This window comes from Toxotes jaculatrix, chromosome 12 (assembly GCF_017976425.1).
Source record: "Toxotes jaculatrix isolate fToxJac2 chromosome 12, fToxJac2.pri, whole genome shotgun sequence".
Lineage (NCBI taxonomy): Eukaryota > Metazoa > Chordata > Actinopteri > Toxotidae > Toxotes > Toxotes jaculatrix.
The window spans coordinates 13,726,846-13,745,697 of NC_054405.1; the positions used below are offsets into that span (position 1 = coordinate 13,726,846).

Consider the following 18,852-nt stretch of genomic DNA (forward strand, 5'->3'; position numbering starts at 1 on the left):
TTTTTTTTTACTTTAAATTGCAGGAAAAAGAAAAGTATCTACAAATTCTGTGTACGTACATGTGTGTGATTTCTCCAAATTATAATTATCAGAATAATCTTTATGTTTGGTATGTGAGGGAGGACAAATGGTCCCACAATCTCGTCTTTATGTTTTTTATTATATTCATTTTAGGGTTTTAAATTATCCAGATTACATTGGGTTCTTTTATTTTTATTTTTCATGCAATACCAAAACCACTCAGTTTGCCTTATAAACATAGAAATAACTTTGTCACACTTTATCTACATTCAGTGATGCAGAACAGGCACTTAAAATCCTTAGGCTGTTGTGTTTTAATCTTCAGACGACTATGAAGATGTACTGATCTCTCCCAGCCTCCTCAGCAGTCCGTCCAGTGTCTCCGTGTTCTGTGATTTCTCCTCTAACAGCTCATATCGCAGGCTGGAGATGTCCTGCTTGATCTCTTTCAGCTCTCCTGCATTAACAACAGACACAAAGGCATAAAAAAAGCTTCAAGCCAAAATGGAAAATGGAAAGATTCAGAAAAAAATGCCATAGAAAAAAAAAAAGACATCTGAGAAGATTTTCTTTTTGGCACAAGGATGGCACTACATACTACAGGATACCATTGATGTCATGCTTGATTTACTGACAGATACATTTAGAAAACCTTTATTTCTAAAATGGACAAGTTCAGTTCAGTTCCAGTTTATCATTGTGTTGATTTTACCTTCAGTAATCTCGTCACTCTCTCTGTCTGCTTGGGCTTTGATGATGTAGCGCTTTATCAGTCGCTTCATGATCTTCTGCAACCAGTGACGGGAAAAAAAAGCTTAAATTCATTGAACAGGTACAATTTAAAATACTATAAAAAAGTTTAAGATCTAGAAGTACTAATTCTTTCAGAAAATTATTTTATTGCTACATTAACATGAGAAATGCTTAAGTTTTGTAAAGGTTAAAGTGTAGGTTATTCAGAGAACTTTATTGTCATTCACGTCCCAAGTACGTATAATGAACAAGATTTCATTGCACCGGCTCGGAAGATTGATTGCTTTATAGTGTAGCAATTAATCCTATTTTATTAGCTTTTCACCTGTTTTGCATATGAAACCCAGTTCTGCAGAGTAACTAGAATTTACAGCTGTCACAGCGTGAAATACATATTCACACATACCTGATATCTGGTTGGGCTGGTAGAATCCCCATATCCTGAATGTTTGCCTTCTCCGAGCTGGAAGATTAAGCTGAAGTTAACTTTAATTTAACACAACAATTTCTTCTTGTCCTCAGGTCTGTGGTGGAGTCTGTAGTGCAGCAGAGAAACCACTGGGAGGTGCTCAGGCTCTGTCTTTAAAGAGCCATTAAGTATCATGTCTGTACAAGCTGAGGAAGGGTAAATGTTTTATATGATGTTTTAATGTCAATCATACATGTGTGCGCATTGTGTGGTACCTGGTTGAGCTGTGTGTCAGGTTTCTCCTCACTGTGTCCTGTCACATGCTGCAGGAGCCAGGACTTGATAGATGTGGCCAGCCCCTGCATAGATTTTGGACTGGGGACCAGGTTAAAGGGCACAGGGAGTGTCCTACCCTCCTCGAAGTAGGAGAACCAGAGTTTTGCCCGAGCAAACTTCCATTCAACATCAGCATCGTCCTGAAGAAAAGAGAGAAACAAACAGGTTGGAGAAGATACCAGTCCAGGTATGTTAGGGAAAATTGATACCACTCTCATGAGCACATGAAATTTGAAGCGACAGACAGCAGGTAGTTTAGCATAAAGGCTGGAAGCAGGGGGAAACAGCAAGCCCGGCTCTGTCTAAAGGTTAAAGAAAATATCCTCCTACCAGCATCTCTAAAGCTCACTCATTAACATGTTACATCTTGTTTGTATAAGTGTGGGAAAAAAAAGGTTGTGGTTTTATGGGGAGTTAGTGTTGAGCTATTTCTTGGCCTGGAGCAGTGAAGTCTGCAGCCAGGCTAGTTGTTTCCCCCTGTTTCCAGTCTTTGTGCTAAGCTAAGCTAATCAGCTGCTCATGTTTAGCATCCAGATATGAGAGTGATATCAATCTTTGTATCAAACTCTGCGTATATATCTCATGCATATTTTCCCAAAATGCTGAAAGATTTCTTCAACAGAGGCTGTACACTGAAAATCTGAACCTCAGCACTGTGCACATTTCATCTACAATGAAAACATTTAAAAACAGTTTACTGGCTTGGTAGATTTTGTACATAAAAGGAAACACTTTACAGTAAATTCATACTTACAGTACATACTAAACTGGTGTAATTTGTCACTTTTCAGAATTGTTAGATTTTAGATCTATATAGTATGTTGTTGTATACAAAAATGTAAAAGTGCTATCTATTTACAAAACATGTTCAGATGCGTTCAGATGTTCTAATTGAACCAGCCGCACTTACTATGACAATTTGGAGTAATGTGGTTTGCCTCATTTTTTCCCCGTTTTAAATCACATTATTTCTTTCCTGCCATAAACTGAAAAAACATTTTTTGACAGGATGTGTGAAGAATGTGTGCTACATGTCAACAAGATAGGTAATGCTTTCTCAGGCCACCGTGAGCTTGTTTCTGAAGCACATGATGATGTTATTATGATGATAGCATTTGATTGACAAACCTCAATCTCTTGGAAGGAACTGTTGATCATGGCGATGAGCATGTTGAGCAGCACTATCACCATGGTAACGTTGTAGACCCCATACAGCACATAACCGATGTTCTCGATGAATTTGTGTCCGTTGTTGATCACGACAGACCTGACCTCAGACAGTCCAAATATAGCCCAGAACAATGTCTTGAAGCTCTCCTCCAGGCTAGATGGACGTGCAGAGAGGGAAATGGAGGGAGACGAGAGGAAGTTTATGTTTGATTTCAAACAAACCATCAGAAAGGAGATGTTAAAGATGCTCTGTGAGAAAAGAAATTGAAGAAAAAAATGTTTGCAACCTGGTGTTTAAGTTACTGCACAACAAATTTCAAAGTGTATTATTCGTTTTTAGAAAAAAGACTGTGTGAACACATGGAGACGTGTACAGAAAATGTCTCACGTGGTGAAGGCGTCATTCTGCTTCGCTCCCAGGTAGTAGGAGTATAGGTTAAACATGCCTATCATGAATGCCAGAAAGACCAAGATGAAGATGACCATGAACTTGAAGATGTCTTTGACAGTTCTCCCTAAAGAGATCTGAAGTGGGCCGAAGCTCTCGTTGGCTGGGAGGATGTAAGCAATCCGAGAGAAGCTCAGCACCACTGCCACTGCATACAGGCCCTCCGATACCAGCTGGGGATCCGATGGCAACCAGTAGATTCGTGCTGCGAAAACAAAGAAGTCAGTGAAGTTCAGCAAATGAACACTGACTGAAGTGGATTTTTTTTTTTTGTGCACAACCACATTAGGCATTTAACAGAGGAGGTATGTAACAAAGCCAATCTATCTCAACTCATCATGAGTCATGTAAGAACAGAACAGAAAAGACAAATATTCTCCTACACAAATATGTATTCTTTTTTGGGGACTTTTCTCTAATCTTGTTTGTCTTGTAAGATATTTGTTTCTCCTCTTCTGACCTCCAATGATTATCAGCTATGACTGTGTATTTTAAGGCATCTCAAGCCAAAAATGCTGGGAACCAGTGAACTAAGCAACTGTTAGTTAGAGCTGCTTTTAAAAAAATGCAACTTTTCAAAACATGATTAGTATAAGATTGATCTGTCTTGTCCTGTTTTTATTTAACTTAAGTTTGACGGTCTGTTGGTCTGTGCAGGTGTGTGAGCATGCTCACCCAGTGTGAAGTAGTGTATCTCAGGGGGCAGTGTGACATTAATCAGTGTTTGTTTGTAGTGTGTGTGTACGTAGGTCTGGGCTAAGTCAGCATGTCTCAGAGCGGAGGAGCGGCAGCTGAAGGAGGCGAGGAAGATCGCCAGCATCCCAAAGTCTAAGAAGTTCCATGGTTCAACCAGGTACTCCCCCGGTCCTTGACTCCAGATCTCCTTCACTTCAGCCCAGATCATACCTGCAGCGGCACATGTCAAACAATGTTTTATGGAGACCGACATGATGTTTTTAATGACAAATTTCATTCATCCTGATCACCTAATTCTCACCCATGACCCATGAAATGATGAGGATCTCCATCCATGTGAAGGGTGTTGTGGTCATGCGGTAGAGCAGCAGCGGGTCAGAGTTGAGGTGGGGTCCCCCTGGGCGCTGATGGTGGGTCATGTTTGGCAGCAGGGTGGTGCCTGCGAAACGGTCAGCAGCATTCAGGATGAGAAGACCCAGGAAAATGGTGAAGGAGGAGGCGTGGGCCACAAACTTCATGAAGGGGCTGCGCATCACTTTCCCCACCTGGGTGAGATGAAACAGTTTGAGGGTGAGGGAAAATGTCCTACAGGGATGTAAAATTTAGTTTGTGCATTTGGAAATTGGTGTGAGTGACATACTCTGCTGCACGGGGCGAACCAGTAAGCCAGAGCCAGGCCCGGCAGTCCTACAGCCACCGCCAGCACCACCAGCAGTTTGACAGCAGTGGTCTGTTGTCTCAGTCCGGGCAAATTTTCGTACCAGATACTCAGCAGCTGCTGCTGGCAGTTCGGATGAGCCACAAACTGAAGGGCACCGAGTGAAGAGAGTAGGAAACAGGGACATAAAGGGTGGTGAGAGGAACAAGGCAGCAGTTACAAGCTGAAAGGTTTATTGCTTCACTGAAGTGTGAACCTAGAGCCAATAGCCTGCAGTCTAAACGGCAGTCTGACCTTGTTTGTGAGCACGCTCACCTTTTTGAGTTCGTATTTGATGGCTAATTTGAGCCTTGTGAGGGAGGGACGACCTGGCAGATCATAGCTGTCTTCAGAGTCCGTTTCCCCGCTCAGTATGGCCTCCACCTCCTCCGTGCTGCGACACAGATCCAGCAGACCCACCACATAGTCCTTGCACTGGCTCGACAGACGGCAGTAGTCGTTCTACGAACACCATGAGGGAATATGTGCATCAGTGAGTGAAACATTTGAGATGTACTACAGTAGATGTGGTTTGGTGCTGGGATAACTAATGGAGTAGGAGTGGAGTAATGGATTGAAGTAACATTGACCAACCCATCTGATGACATCTTATCCATTGGTCTTCCACGTGGTCTTCATGTTAAGAAGCAGCAGCACCAACTGTGGTGTAAGATGGAGGCTGCCAGTCATTTTGACTCTGGTCACATTTGTTTAACTATACCAAAATTTTACAGTTATGTTGACAATAATATTGCACTTTTGAGGCAGGAAATTGGATCTGTAATAATTGGATTTGTAATAATTGGACGTCTTTGCTCTCAGAAGCATTATGACATTTATTTATTATACTGTACCCATAGTACAGTGTCCTGCTGTAGGCCTAGTAATAATCATAGATGTTATATGTGTGTCAGACCAACAATGTCAACAGTGACTACAGGCTCTAGACCCTCATCTGTTTCTGCTTCCTCTCTCAAGGGTCATAAAATGTTCTTGTGTTTACTGGCAGGTGGTTGGCAGAGACATGGCAAATTAGACTTTTTGTGTACTTGATGATGAGCAGCGCACAGCAGTCTTGGATCATTGCTGGTGGTGATTCTTGGATGGTATTTGTACCTTAAATTCTTTCTCAATATTGGCCAGCATTGCCAGTTCGTTGCTGAGCTCCAGGGCTGCCAGCACCGGGTCCTCACTGGACAAGGAGAGGTAAGCAGGACTGGCGAGTCCTCTGTAGGCGTTGATCCTTGATCGCGAGTGGCTGAAGGAGTCAAACTGCTGCTGGTAGTTACAGGAGTCACAGCTGCAGAAGTAGTCATGAGGTGGATCGATGCGAGCTCCTTTACTCAGCAGGGTGTGGACTATCTCGTATTCCTGGCAGTGAGCTGCAAGTATCACTGGAGTCACGTCATGAGAGAACCTATGGGAATGTAGACACACAAAGACATATGTAGTGTACATTTTCAAAACCTTTAAACAATCAGGGAAATTCAGGGCGTCCCGCATATCAGTAAATTAGATATTTATTGAACCATTGGTGCAGTTCCTACTGTTCCTACTGTCAGAGGGCAGAGCATTTTTAGTGACGCCTCTTTCTTTTGAATGTGTCACCTTGTCCCATCCTCATCGTAAGCGTAGAAGTCATCCAACATGCCGGCTTGAGCAGGGCTGGCTGTCAGACGATTGGCATCTCTAAATGAAGGGTGAGACAACAGGGCCTCTGTGATACGAACATAACCTTTACCTACAACACACAAACACACACAGACATAGAGCTGTTGGTGTAGTTTGGTACCTGGTCCATTTGACAACTTTACCTCAATGCTGTTGCTAATATTGTGGAACATGAATCACCTGTGACAATTCCCTAGACGTAGAAGTATTTTTAAGAAATGCAGCTGTCATTTTTCTGTGATGACATTGCATATGTTTACTGTAAAGTAAGAAATAACCTTGAAACTTCTTGCCATAAATGCAGTGCCTTAATGCAAACTCATTCAGCAGCACTTCAGCTTTCTGCCACACGTGATTAACTAGTTACATTTTTTTTTTACTCTTGTATGGAAACATACACAAATGCACACATCTTACTGATGGCTAACAGGAGGGCGTCACCCACTCTGGCCAAATCTGTCCTCCCCAACAGCAGCTCCGTCACCTCCAGATGCTCGTTGGCTACAGCCAGCTGCAATGCATTCTGGCCCATGTAGTCCACAGCATTGACATTCAAGTTGGGCACGTGGAGCAGCATACGCCGCACCTCTGGTATGTTGCCGTACTCAGCTGCCTCCAGGAAACGCTGCTCAACCTCTGACAGGCTGATTGAAGGAGCAGAGAACATGTAGGCAGGACCACGAAGAGCCTGGCGTCGTTTGAAAGCAGTGAGACGAGCCATGAGCTGTCTCTCAGAGCTGCTGTGGCTGCCAGAGAGTCAGGGAACATAAACACTCAGTATATATTATCCACATGGTAACTTACATACACACACAAACACTTTTAGAAACCACACTTCCTGCACTTGTTCCTAGTTTCATCACAATTTCACATGTAATCGCTAATTCTACTTATGCTGTGTTAATACCAGAACAAATACAGCTAAATTTTCTGGGAATATTTATTCTCTGACTAGAAAACCCCATCTTAACTTACGTAAACAAACCAAAGAGTAAACAGAAATGTTGTGTTGTAAACAATGATTTCACGTTAATGCACAAGAACCTCAAAAACAATTCTTGTGGGCTGTAAATTAGAACTAAAGGGAAACCACACCACTGCTCATAATCTTCTTGTAATCCTAATGTCATTAAACTGATGGAGCATTTACTGATTGACAGCAGCGAATCTCTTTTTCCAAGTAACTGCAAAGTTGGAATGTAAACTACAGTGATGTAAATTAGCGCCAATGTCTGTCCTACGTGTAATCATCACATTCAGATGCATTTTACAATGTTCAGAATTTTCTGAGATCAAACTGTGAAAGCTGCTGTCTCATACTGTGAACCACACAGTAAACATGCTGTGTAAGATCAATCTAAAAGAATATGAATGACTTTTAAAGGAGACTGTGTAACATCACAAACATGAAAAATGTAATTTTGATCTCCAGCAGACCTAGGAGTTGTGGACAGTGTATGTTGAAAATAACAAGTTTGAAAATGACTTTACACTGTCACTATCAAAATGAGAAGTAGCTACAGGCGAGGTTATTGTCTCACTTCATTGCCTTATGTTATGCTTTGTTACCATAAAAACTGTAAAAATGCAAAATGCTGCTGAAAGGATATTAAAGACAAATCATTGTTAATCAAGAAAACAAAACACACCTGCCCACTACATGAACATCTGGCCAAAAAAGGGGATGTAAATGAGACACTCACCCAAGGCATCGTCCAGTGCAACAGTTTTCCTCGCCAAAATCATCATACATCAGCAGGTTATCACGGCTCCTGGCCCTAGGGCTGTTAGTGTAACCCCCAGGCCGGCTGTTATGCTGAACCCCCAACGGTCTGTGGTTCATCCTGGAGGTAGTCAGCTATCGAGGGTCTCCTCCTGCTTCATATGAACGAGTAATCAAGTGCCTGTGGCATGACTCTCTCTCCTTCTCCCTCCCCCTCTGTTTTTTTCTGTGTTCTTGAGAAAGAATGCATCCTTCTGGGTCCCACTATACTTTTATTTACACGACTCACTGAACTTTACAGATGTGGAGGGCAGCACAGTGTTATGACCACAGAAGCTTGATGGTGAAACATGGCCTTTTTTGTCTCAGTTGTTTTAGCTGAGTCTACAGACTCCTCGTGATTTCTCTCTGAAATTACTCTCTGCATCCGTTTTGAGAAACCGGGCTAATTTGCAAAAAATGATTTGATTTACAGCAGCAGAATATTCTCAAAATATAATATGTGCTTTGTCTGCAGTTTTAATGCTTAAGGCTGTAAAATGCTATTTTAAACTGCAGTGTTTAGAGTACATGTTGAGTTTTGTCAGGGTGTGTGTTTGTGTGCGTGTGCATGCGTGCAGGAGTGACTGATGGCTGATGAACAGCAGATGAGATTCCTCAGGGTTTAAATTCCCAGTAGACTTTGTTTCCTGTGTGCTCCCACTCTCTACTGATCTTCGTCCACTGTGGGAAAACGACTTCCCACTCTGCACACACACACACATACACACACACAGTATGTATTCATACATATTTGATTGTGCATGTCTGTGTTTTTAAGCACGCAAACATGTCACAGACATTCAGCATCCAGTCGAAGGTGAGTCAGAGAGTCTCTTGTATTGATGAGAACACACACACACTCGCATACAATATTTTTAGGTTTTTTTTCTGATAGTACAGTGTGTTCTGTGTTACTGTCGCTTGTTTCCCCAGTTCACCAAATTTTGTCTGGTCTCAGTATAAATTTCACAGAAAACAACCCATTACATCACATAAACATCTCAACATCAAAAAATGTGATAAAGCAGAGTCTGTGATGTGCGATTGTAGCTGCGAAAATTGCCTTTTAAGGGCCTGATTGCTGAAGCTTAGTCACTTTGGACGTTTCATGGCGTAACGGCATCAGATTTTATGGGGAGGATGGTCGGGGGGGATAGAGAGTGAACTCTGACAAATGTCACCAGCAAGAGTTTTTGTTGAGACTTCAGAACAGAACAGACCTAAGATCTGGATGTAAACACTGTCAGCTCAAACATACACACTCTTATTGGGGGCACAGAGTGGGCAAGCACCTGGATAGTCAGTTTTGTGTGTGTGTGTTTTAGTACCACTGATTCTGGTGATAACACGGTAGGATCTGTGGCTCTTTGTGTGGTCTGGTATGTGCATAATGCCAAACACACACACACGCGTGCACGCACCCACCCACGCACACACAAGCTGAGAGTGACCTGAGCATCACTGTCTCTGGAGAAAACTGTGGCTTCATTTTTCCTCAAATATAATTTCGTTATTTAACCCATAACACACACACACATGCAGCAAATATGTTAGGACAGCCAAGTTACGCTTGTCACCTCTGCAGAGTCAGCAGTGTGTGTGTGTGGGACCTGACTTTTAACAATGCAAGAAAAGCATAACATTGGTAAATGACACAAGTGAGTTGCTGCCTCCCTCTGGAAGTGAAGAAACACTGCACTCACATCTGAAGGATTCGGGAATTTTCATGGCAATTTGGACGATTGCAGTGTAAAAAGAGGACACTTTAGTTTGAGAGTGGCACAAGGGGATGATCATGGGGTCACCGAAGTTAGATTTTAGTGAAATGTCAGTTACAGTATTTACCCTGCACATGCACAGGTTCCACATTCTAATAAATCTGTTACCCCAATCTGGACCCCACAACAGGTGTTACTTCGCCTCAGGTGTCCAGAACATCTCAGGGCTGACTCACTGTTAATTCAGGCTTAGTAATAACAGACTTCCTCTACTTTCTTGTTGTACACCATGATTGCAAACACGATCACTGGCCAAGTGACTGAACAGACTGTCAAGACCCTGGAGGACTGGCTGAGAGACCACCCAGTAAGACATTTTTCAAAAAGAAAGAAAGAAAGAAGGCATGGAAGAAAGGCTTTGGTAAAAAGCTGAGTAAAAAGATTGCTCCAATTTGCCACAATCGTGAGCCCCCTCAGAAATTCAGCCTCATCTCCACGGCTCTGAAGGTGAAAGTTACTCTACGTTAAGACTACATTAGCGGAGGACAAGGCTCCACGTGAGCACCAAAGGTCTTTTGGTCTGAGATAGCTGTTTGCTGAGGCTCATGAAGTGAGGCTGCTGGAGTCCACATCATAGAAAGCAACTTGTCCTCTCTCCCATAGAAGATTCTTCAGAAGTCTCCCTGAAGAGTAGCATATCTGCTTTCCTGCTGATACTCCTGTGGATACTCAAAAACACCTATGACATTATTTGTGCATTATTTCTGTTTTCCATGTTTTGCTTCTGCTCTCTCTTTTTAGGCAATGGGGATGAGTAAGCGAAGATGCATATAACCAAGATGTGAAGGAGCATTTGACGGACACATGCAAAGACTTGCTGAAGTCCATCTCAGATTTGGTTATTATAACAGTCTTCCAGTCAATCCATCGGGTCTTCCTCCACATCTGGCACCTGCAACCTGATGAGTTGAAGAGTTGAAATACCTGCAAATATTTCAGAGTTACTCAGTGAGGTCTGCACTCTCCTATTCACTCAACCAGGAGCTTCAGTTTCACCTGCTGCTGCTGCCAGTCACCATATTGAAACCAACACTCAGCACAGATTTATGCAGCCTCTGATGCATTCACATTTTCTGCTTTTCACATTTACTCTCTATGGTTTTCATAACAACAATGTGGGATGTACCCACACTTGAGAGAGTTTGTTCATCCTTATCTGGGTATTTCTGATGCAGGACTCCTCGTCCCAAGCACCAGTCAGCTCAGATTTGACCACCTGTCCTCATCCTTCTGACAACATGTCCTGCCAAAGTATATACTGTAATTATTTCTAGGAATAGAAACTGTCAACATTAACCAGCTGTTTCTCCTGCTTTGATAAATCTGATGTCCTTCCAGCTCTGCAGAGGTCTTTGGTTCAGATGAAACTTTGGCATTGGGATGTGGTGTCATCAAAGGAATAACTTCCCCGGGGTTTTCAGCAGGGTAACGGTGTGCCACAGACTCATCCCAGCAACAGAGACTGGATGTGTTTTGTGGGTTACTTTAATTACGAAATTAAAGCTTAGTATGTTAAAGTTTGACCTGCTAAGGTTACAACTCTTACTGAGGGCTCATTGCCAGCCATTAGTTTCAAACATTTTATAAAAGGTGCCTCAAAGAAAGTACACATTTTTGTTTTGTTTTTCTTGTTGATGAAGCAGCAGAAAGAATGACAGAAAATTTGGACAAATGTGTATAATGGAAACGAGTGATTTATTATGATAGCTCTCAAAATCAGAAAAAAAAAACATATTAACAATAAATATAAGAATACTTTAAAAATATATCCATAATCAACCAAAGAGTCTGTGTCAGACAAATGTTTAATTGACTGTTTTTTTCCTACTTCCTGATTTTGGTTTTGTTGTTTAGCTGCAGATTGTGTTATAATTTCAGGTGGACACACCCTCAAGAGTAATGAAAATGAGGCTTCAACTAAACTTCTATCATGTTTTATTAAAATTTCAGGTTGTACAAAGATGCAGTGCAACTTATACAGTACTAACTCTGTTCTCTTCTCCTTTCTCTATCAAATTTCAATTATTGGTTGTAATCCTCCTGATCTTTATCGTGACAGACTTGATGGTGTGAGGGACCCCGTTCTGTCTCCAGGTGTCCCACAGGATGTGTGTCCTCTGTCCTTGGTTCTGCTCAGGATCTTCAGGAGAGCCGTTGAGGTTTGCCAGGCCACACTGGTTGAACCACCACCCTGTCTGATTGTGCTGAGCGCTGCAGCTCTCCACTGTGCGGTTGCCGATGGAGCAGAAAGGATTGCAGCCGTCGTTGTCCACATCTGAGGCGCTGAACGGAGCCGTGTCCTGGTTCTGCTCCTGGTCATAGCCGCGAAATGCATCGCCTCCACAAAAACACACACAGAAATACTCACAGGCATGGAGGGAACATGATACAGATTGTGTTTAACCTCATTTTGAATTTTTTTGAGAACTGATCAGGAAGAAAAAGCACATTTGTCTGAGGGTGAACTTCACATAAGTCTTGCTTTATTCAGTCATACCTGCACTTCCTGCATATCGACCCAGGTGTATTCTGAAGAACTGGGTTTCATTGTCCAGGCGGAAATCGTCATATGATGCATAAGAGGTGACGTCGTCTTGGGAGACCAGAGCAACATGAAGTTGGAACCGAGTATCTTTTTGGCTTACTATGTGAAACACCTTCTTCAGGCCCAACCAGTGTTCTCCTACACACACAAACACAAACACACACATTAAAGAGAGAGGCTCTGCGTGGCCTGCATGGGTTTTCTCCGGGTACTCCCGCAATCCCAAAAACACTACTACTCTAAATTGCCCCTAGGTGTAAGTGTGTGCATGTGTGGTTGTTTGTCTTCCTGTGTCAGCCCTGCAATTGACTGGCGACCAGTCAGCTGGGATAGACTCCAGTTCCCAGACTGAAAACAGGGGGAGCAGCTAACACAACTGCACCCAGTCAACAGTCACACAACCCTCCCATTAAACCTCAACTTGTCATTTTTACACTTTGGTTTTCGTATGGAACAACATGTTAGTTAGTGACCTTTAGATTTTATTACACACCGAGCCCGGACATCTGTTTCCCATCAACACATAACATCAAGAAGGAGAACTGCATGTTTCTTGTCATGCGTGTTTCTGCAGTGTCCTGAAAGCATCTAAAGAAGTCAGGTTGTTTAAACAATGCTGTGTGTTAAATGTTGAGATATATGTTTTCGTATATATACAGTTTGTGCTGATGTTCATCTTATAAAATGACCAAGGTAACCTAGTCATCATTCACACCATAGTGGTTCTGAGCTTTCAGCTGCCACACCTGGTGTTAGATTGGCTGTTGTTCCTAACACTTCAACCTCCTCCTGCTTTTGGTAAAACACTTGAAAACATGCCTCTGTCACTGTACTGCAATGTACCACCTGCAAGGTTTCCAAATCCATCAACATAATCAGCCCAGGGCCGTTTGAAGTCTGTTAGTCCGTCAGTCCTCCTCTGTATCACCGTCCATCCACCTCCCATATAGTCCATCTCACAGAAAACCTGCAGGACAAGTTGTATTTGAGTGGAGGCTGATGAGTGAGTGACGGACTGTGAATGACTGAATGAATCACGTACCTCAAACGAAGAGTCAGTATTCTCTGGGTGGACGATGTAAATACCACTGGGGATCTTGGGGACGACTGACAGAAGACTGTCCTTTATGTCGCTGCAGTCTTGTCCTAAAAAGCAAACATACTTTCTTTTGTCATTGTTTAGAATTAAATTAACATTCCCTGAAGCAGCTACTGGTTAGTAATCACTGATGACAAGGGATGACTGATAATATTTCATTGGCAGAACCAGAAAGAAGAATTTTAATGTTTGAATTTGATGTGATGAGCTACAAAAAGATCAAAACTCTGCAGTTATCTATGTGTTTTTAATGACTTATGTCACTGGATAGTAAGCATCAGATTGTGGTGCATCTACAGAGCACTTCACAAAAGTACAAATATTTCAGAATTGTACTTAAATACTTGAGTAAATGTGCATAGTTACTTTCCACCACTGGTAAACTGATATTCACATGTAAACTTTGTCATCTGTATGAACGTATTGTTGTATGTGTGTGTGTGTGTGTGTTACCGTGGGACTGCACAGGTTTCATGGAGTACATCTCAGTGTTGCTTCGCTGAACCTCGGAGCTGAGGGTCTGCACTTTGGTCATCAGCTCTGTGACCTGCAAATGTGACAACATTGTACGCACAGCCAGCCAATCAGACGCTCAGAAACACTGTTCAACTTCACTTTACCTGACTGCTGAGGATGTCCAGGGCTCTCTGCTGCTCCTCCATCACATCCCTGATCAGCTTCCGGGTGCTGCGTCCAAATGCCAACAGAGACTGCTGTAGCTGGCCTTAACACACACACACACAATGTGAACAACAGATGGTGATGATGGAGGTAAGAATAACTCTGGGAAAGGGAAATAAATCTTACCACAGATTGAATGTTTCTCATCTCGTAGCAGCTTGACAGTGATATCACAAGGGATGGAGCATGTGTCCCGACCTTTGACCCCTCCGAGAGGTTTCTGACCTTTTACAGGAGCATCGGGAAAGTCCTCAGCGACAATTTCTGACTGGTTAAAATCAGTGCTTTTTCCTGTGTCCTGGGGATAAAGAGACGTGAAAAATTTATCTACCGTGTTATGTAATGTGTTGTGCGTAACAAGCTTAGGATGTTTGACTTCAGCCGCTCAGAGGTTTACAGATTGAATAATTTAAATGTTTTGTTTGGACTGTGTCTGCTTCATTTGATAGATCTTTTTTCACAGGAAACACGTTGATTTGTCACAGCAGGAAAAGCACAGGTAAAAAACAATGTTTCTACAGCGTGGTATTAGTACTTTTGCTTTCATTTACTTTGAGATACATTTTTTTTAAAAAGTATTTTAATATTTCCTCCCCCACTAGCTTAGTTCCTTCAAGTGTTCCAGTAATCCATATCAGTGAGCCAGCATGCACAGCACCAGTTCCCTGGATCTGGTTCCCGTAAAATGGAATACAATCGTTTTTTAACATTAGCAATTACATGTGTGATTTCCCTGATGTCGTGCAAAATGTCTGGTGTGAAGATGGTCTAGATGGTAGATATGGTCTTCTGTTTGGACCCCCTGAAGAAAATTAAAAACAGATTAATATTGTTCTGAGAAGACAAGTAGGAAGGACAGTGTGGATAATGTTCAGCAGCACTTTGAGTGGAGCAGGTTTGTAGCTTGAGCTTCTGAGTGAGACACTTTGCTCAAATGTTGTTGAGGAAGACACAGAGCCCTGACCAGCCTTTGAACTTTCTATTGAGGGTGGACCAAAAATGATTTTTTCATCTGGGGATCAACAAAGTTTTAGGTCAGATATCCAGATGGATGATTTCGTGGCAATATCCTGTCTTTAAATCCTGCAAAAAAACAAAAAAACGTTTGGAACCAGCAGTGAAATGTAACTGAGCACTGAGAACATTTTTTATGTTCTTGTTGATGATTTCCATTTGATGTTACATCATACTTATATTCCACTACATTTCAGTGGGAAATTGTGTACTTTTTGCTCCACTGTATTTATTTTCTATTATTTTTTTATACAACGCATAAGATGAGCTTCTAAAATGTGATCAGTTCAGTGAATATCAATTTATTTTAGTCAGGAACTAAATCCTTGAAGTTTTATATTCTTGCAAAAAAAATGTGTCAGTCAAATATTTTTGACTGTTTTTCAAAACAACCAAGTTGTTAAATTTTCTGAAATTATTGTTTCCATAATACCAGTGTATATTTTTCACTTATTTCTTGAACATTCATAGAATGTTTGATATGCTCTTACAAGAACAAGTTGTTTAGACTCAATTATGGGCAAAAAGGTCATCACAAGACCGAGATTTTTTTAGATCAAACACCATCCACCATCATGATCCATCCATGATGCCTAAATCTAACCCCTTAAACCTCTGTGATTGCATCAGAAATGTACGGTCATCTGCAGAAAGAAAAGTGACACATTCCCATTCCCATAGTTCCTGACTCACGTTTAACTGATAAGACAGATGACTGACTGAAGTTGAAGACATTTGTGACATGCATATCATACGTACTGTGGAGGAAAGCAGATGAGGCAAAAGCAGCAGGAGGACAGTTGTTGTCCACATCATGTCAGTCTTGTCTGACTGTGATTATTTCCTCCAGGAGCGTTGGGGGCTGTGCTCTGTCCTCTCCGTCCTCCCACGGCCACTCCTTCATTTATGCTTATTTTTCCACAGACTCTGCTCTTTTCCCCTCACATGTCCATCCCTCTTTCCCTCTCATCTACCAAGTCTTTTCTGCATCTGCATCCTTCCCCTCACTTGTCAGACTTCACTTTCTCTGTCACCTCCTCCCTTTCTCCACCTCCATCGGTCACTCCCACTTTTTCTTGTAAATTCCTATGACAACATCCCCTGTAAGAGGAGGTCAGATTTGTAAATGGGCTGCTGATAAAAGTCTAGATTTACTTCTGACAAGTAGCAGAAAGTGCTGATTCCAGATTTGTGGTGAAGAGTGATTACCTCCCCCCTCAGCGTGTCTATTACCAGACATCGTTGTTTTACGGGTTATATCCTGCTGCCAGCATGAGAAACAGATGTGAAAAGAGGAAATAGGCAGCTTGTTTTAATGTAGGAACACTTTCTCTCTGCTTGTGTCTTTGGGGTGGGAGCTGCAGCTGAAGTTAGGGTGTCTCTGCTTTTTCTGCTCATATTTCCCCCCTGTTACACTCCTCTCCTTTCTCTCTGTCTGACCACTGACTCATACATCTGAAAACAGCCTCCCAGAGGGTCAGACCAATTACTCTGGTTAACTGGGCAGTTAAGCAGTGAGGAAAGTGAAAAGCGATGGCGAGCAACAGGACATTCCAGTCAGGGTCCAGCTGGAGCTGCCCGACAAGTCGCTTCCTTGGAAAACTTTGCTGTGAGCGCCAAAGAAAAGATTCGCTGTTGTTCTGAACCTGTGTGAGTTTACAGCCGTGGTCAGTGAGAGGAATGTGAAAAGCCTGGTACCACAGCCCTGGGGCCCCCCACATCTGTCCTATGTTACATGCTCTAGTAAAGCACCGTATGCATGCGAATGACACATTATATCTGCCAGGCTAGTTAATCAGAATATTCAGGCCAGTCTGTGTGATATGTGTTAATCAAGTGTTTTTTATAAAGGTAGAAAAACAATTTGAAAAGCCGCAGATTTTACAAAATGAAATAAATGTGCTTGCTTCATCTAGAAATCATGGATGTCAAAAACTGCAAATAAACCTAAATGCAAAATAAAACTGTTTGACTGTTTTTAAAAAGGTCAAACAGGGTGATTGGAAATGACGTAAATTTCGTAAATTTCCTTTAATAGCAAAAAAATATTCCAGCAGCAGTCACCTGTACACAACCTCAGTCATTTTGTTTTTTGTTTTTTTTCCTCCAAACTCTTCAGTTCCTCCTGTCTCAGACAGTCACTCAGTATTATTGTATTAATCTTGACCTAACTCTCTCCAAAGCTCAGTCCCAACCTCCCAGATCAATATATATCAATGAAATTATTCGTCTCAATGAATGAGAGCGCTTCTTCTTCTCATTCTAGCTACTATGTTTGTGGTGTGAGAGGCACCTGATGAGTCGCCTGCGATGGCTGTGCCATTTAATTTGGCAGAGAAAGGGCACTGATTAAAAAACACACTGTGAAGATGATTTTTACTTGGGGGGCCAACAGAAGACAGAATGTTTAACCCTGCAGAGGTGATGACAATCGAAAGACCACAGAAACCATCAAACCTACTCTATCACACACTTTGTTCCTCTTCCTCTGGATTCAAACTGCTGCTGGATTGTTTTTGTGCTTTGTGATTTACTATGACAATGATGACAAACAGAACATATTAAGGTAAGACAGTGCCATCTAATGCCCACTGGTGTGTATTACATTACACTGATGCTTGCGCTGACCTTTCTGGCTGGTCCTCACATTCAAAAACGTGCTATAGTGTAAGACAGCTGGTACTTAACACTCCTCATACATTTAATTATCTATATTCTATAATGTATTGGTGAATTAAAGTATTACCTGCAAATAACAGGGTTGCTGATGTACACAGATGTTTTCTTTTGGGAGAAGCAGATGAGGAGACTGATGGATGTGATTTTAGCAGAGCAGTACTGTCTCACACAGACTGAACACATTTCTGAGACGGGTGATTTCAGGGTTGGGCAGGGCTGCTGAAAATCTCTGCTGCCCTTTTACTCACCCCCAACTTGTGCAACTCCTTCACGGATACAGATAGGAAGTGCGTTTTATCAGTCACACTCCAGTAATTGTATGTGGCGTGGAAACATCAGGGGCAGTGGAGGAGACTGAGGGAAATGTAAAGCTAAACAGCACAGACACGCAACAGCACCATACAAATCTGTTTTGATCAGCCATCACGGTTTAGTTGAACCAGCTCAGTGCTGAACTACCTTTTTAATTTTTTAAACTGTGTTGTCATCTTGTCTTTGTAGGTTAAAAAAAGGAGGAAGGAAACTTTTTTTCTTCCTTTGGCAAAAACATACCCAATGAGTATTCAAGATTCATTTTGACAGTAAAAGGAAACTATGCATGAAAACTTTAAAGATGTCATTTATTTCTGAGTGTACACAGCCCCGGAAAGTCATGTAAATTATGACAATTGACAAATGGAAAAATGTAGAGCAGAGTAGTAGAATCTAAATAAAACTTAACATAATCCATCTTTTCACTTTTACATCCACTTTCCTTAAACCCCCATGAAAACTTGGCTTCAAACTTTAAGTATTCTCTATAAATTACATATTGCAACTTCGAAATAAGCAGCAATTAAAGTCCTGATGAGGCAGTTAATCTGCCTGTACTGTGCATCGTTTTATAGATCTTTTTCAAAAATTATGCCTGACATGTTTGGTATCTTTGGAAACCTTTTGGATTTCCACAAGTTAAAATGAAATTCTGTGGATATTTGGTTGCACAGTTTTGGGTTTGGCTGCACAGGAATTTGAAATCATCGACCAACAGTTATTTAGATCGATAAATTTAAATTGATAAGTTATATGTTTGCGTTAATATCCATCATTA

At 41.8% G+C, this 18,852-nt stretch overlaps 2 protein-coding genes across 3 annotated transcripts; both read right to left on the reverse strand.

Annotated features, from left to right (window-relative positions):
- Window positions 1-148: 148 nt before the first annotated feature.
- On the reverse strand, window positions 149-8,068 carry trpc6a (transient receptor potential cation channel, subfamily C, member 6a). 2 transcript variants are annotated; one of them, XM_041051300.1, is made up of 14 exons: window positions 7,905-8,068; window positions 6,619-6,941; window positions 6,139-6,271; window positions 5,647-5,947; window positions 4,807-4,992; window positions 4,474-4,638; window positions 4,135-4,378; window positions 3,813-4,043; window positions 3,078-3,342; window positions 2,648-2,843; window positions 1,459-1,659; window positions 1,181-1,237; window positions 734-809; window positions 149-478 (listed from the first exon to the last, which is right to left on the reverse strand). In XM_041051300.1, exons 1-14 carry the CDS (start codon window positions 8,042-8,044, stop codon window positions 351-353), a joined length of 2,646 nt encoding a protein of 881 aa, XP_040907234.1. In that variant the 5' UTR covers window positions 8,045-8,068; the 3' UTR covers window positions 149-350. The 2 variants fall into 2 exon arrangements, with proteins under 2 accessions (XP_040907234.1, XP_040907233.1); XM_041051299.1 differs by having other exon boundaries at window positions 6,619-6,947.
- Window positions 8,069-11,570: 3,502 nt separating this feature from the next.
- angptl5 (angiopoietin-like 5) lies at window positions 11,571-16,043 on the reverse strand. The gene is made up of 8 exons (XM_041051892.1): window positions 15,843-16,043; window positions 14,196-14,367; window positions 14,009-14,112; window positions 13,842-13,935; window positions 13,332-13,435; window positions 13,136-13,256; window positions 12,242-12,427; window positions 11,571-12,082 (listed from the first exon to the last, which is right to left on the reverse strand). The coding sequence occupies exons 1-8, from the start codon at window positions 15,897-15,899 to the stop codon at window positions 11,763-11,765; spliced, it is 1,158 nt and encodes a 385-aa protein (XP_040907826.1). The 5' UTR covers window positions 15,900-16,043; the 3' UTR covers window positions 11,571-11,762.
- Window positions 16,044-18,852: the final 2,809 nt, after the last annotated feature.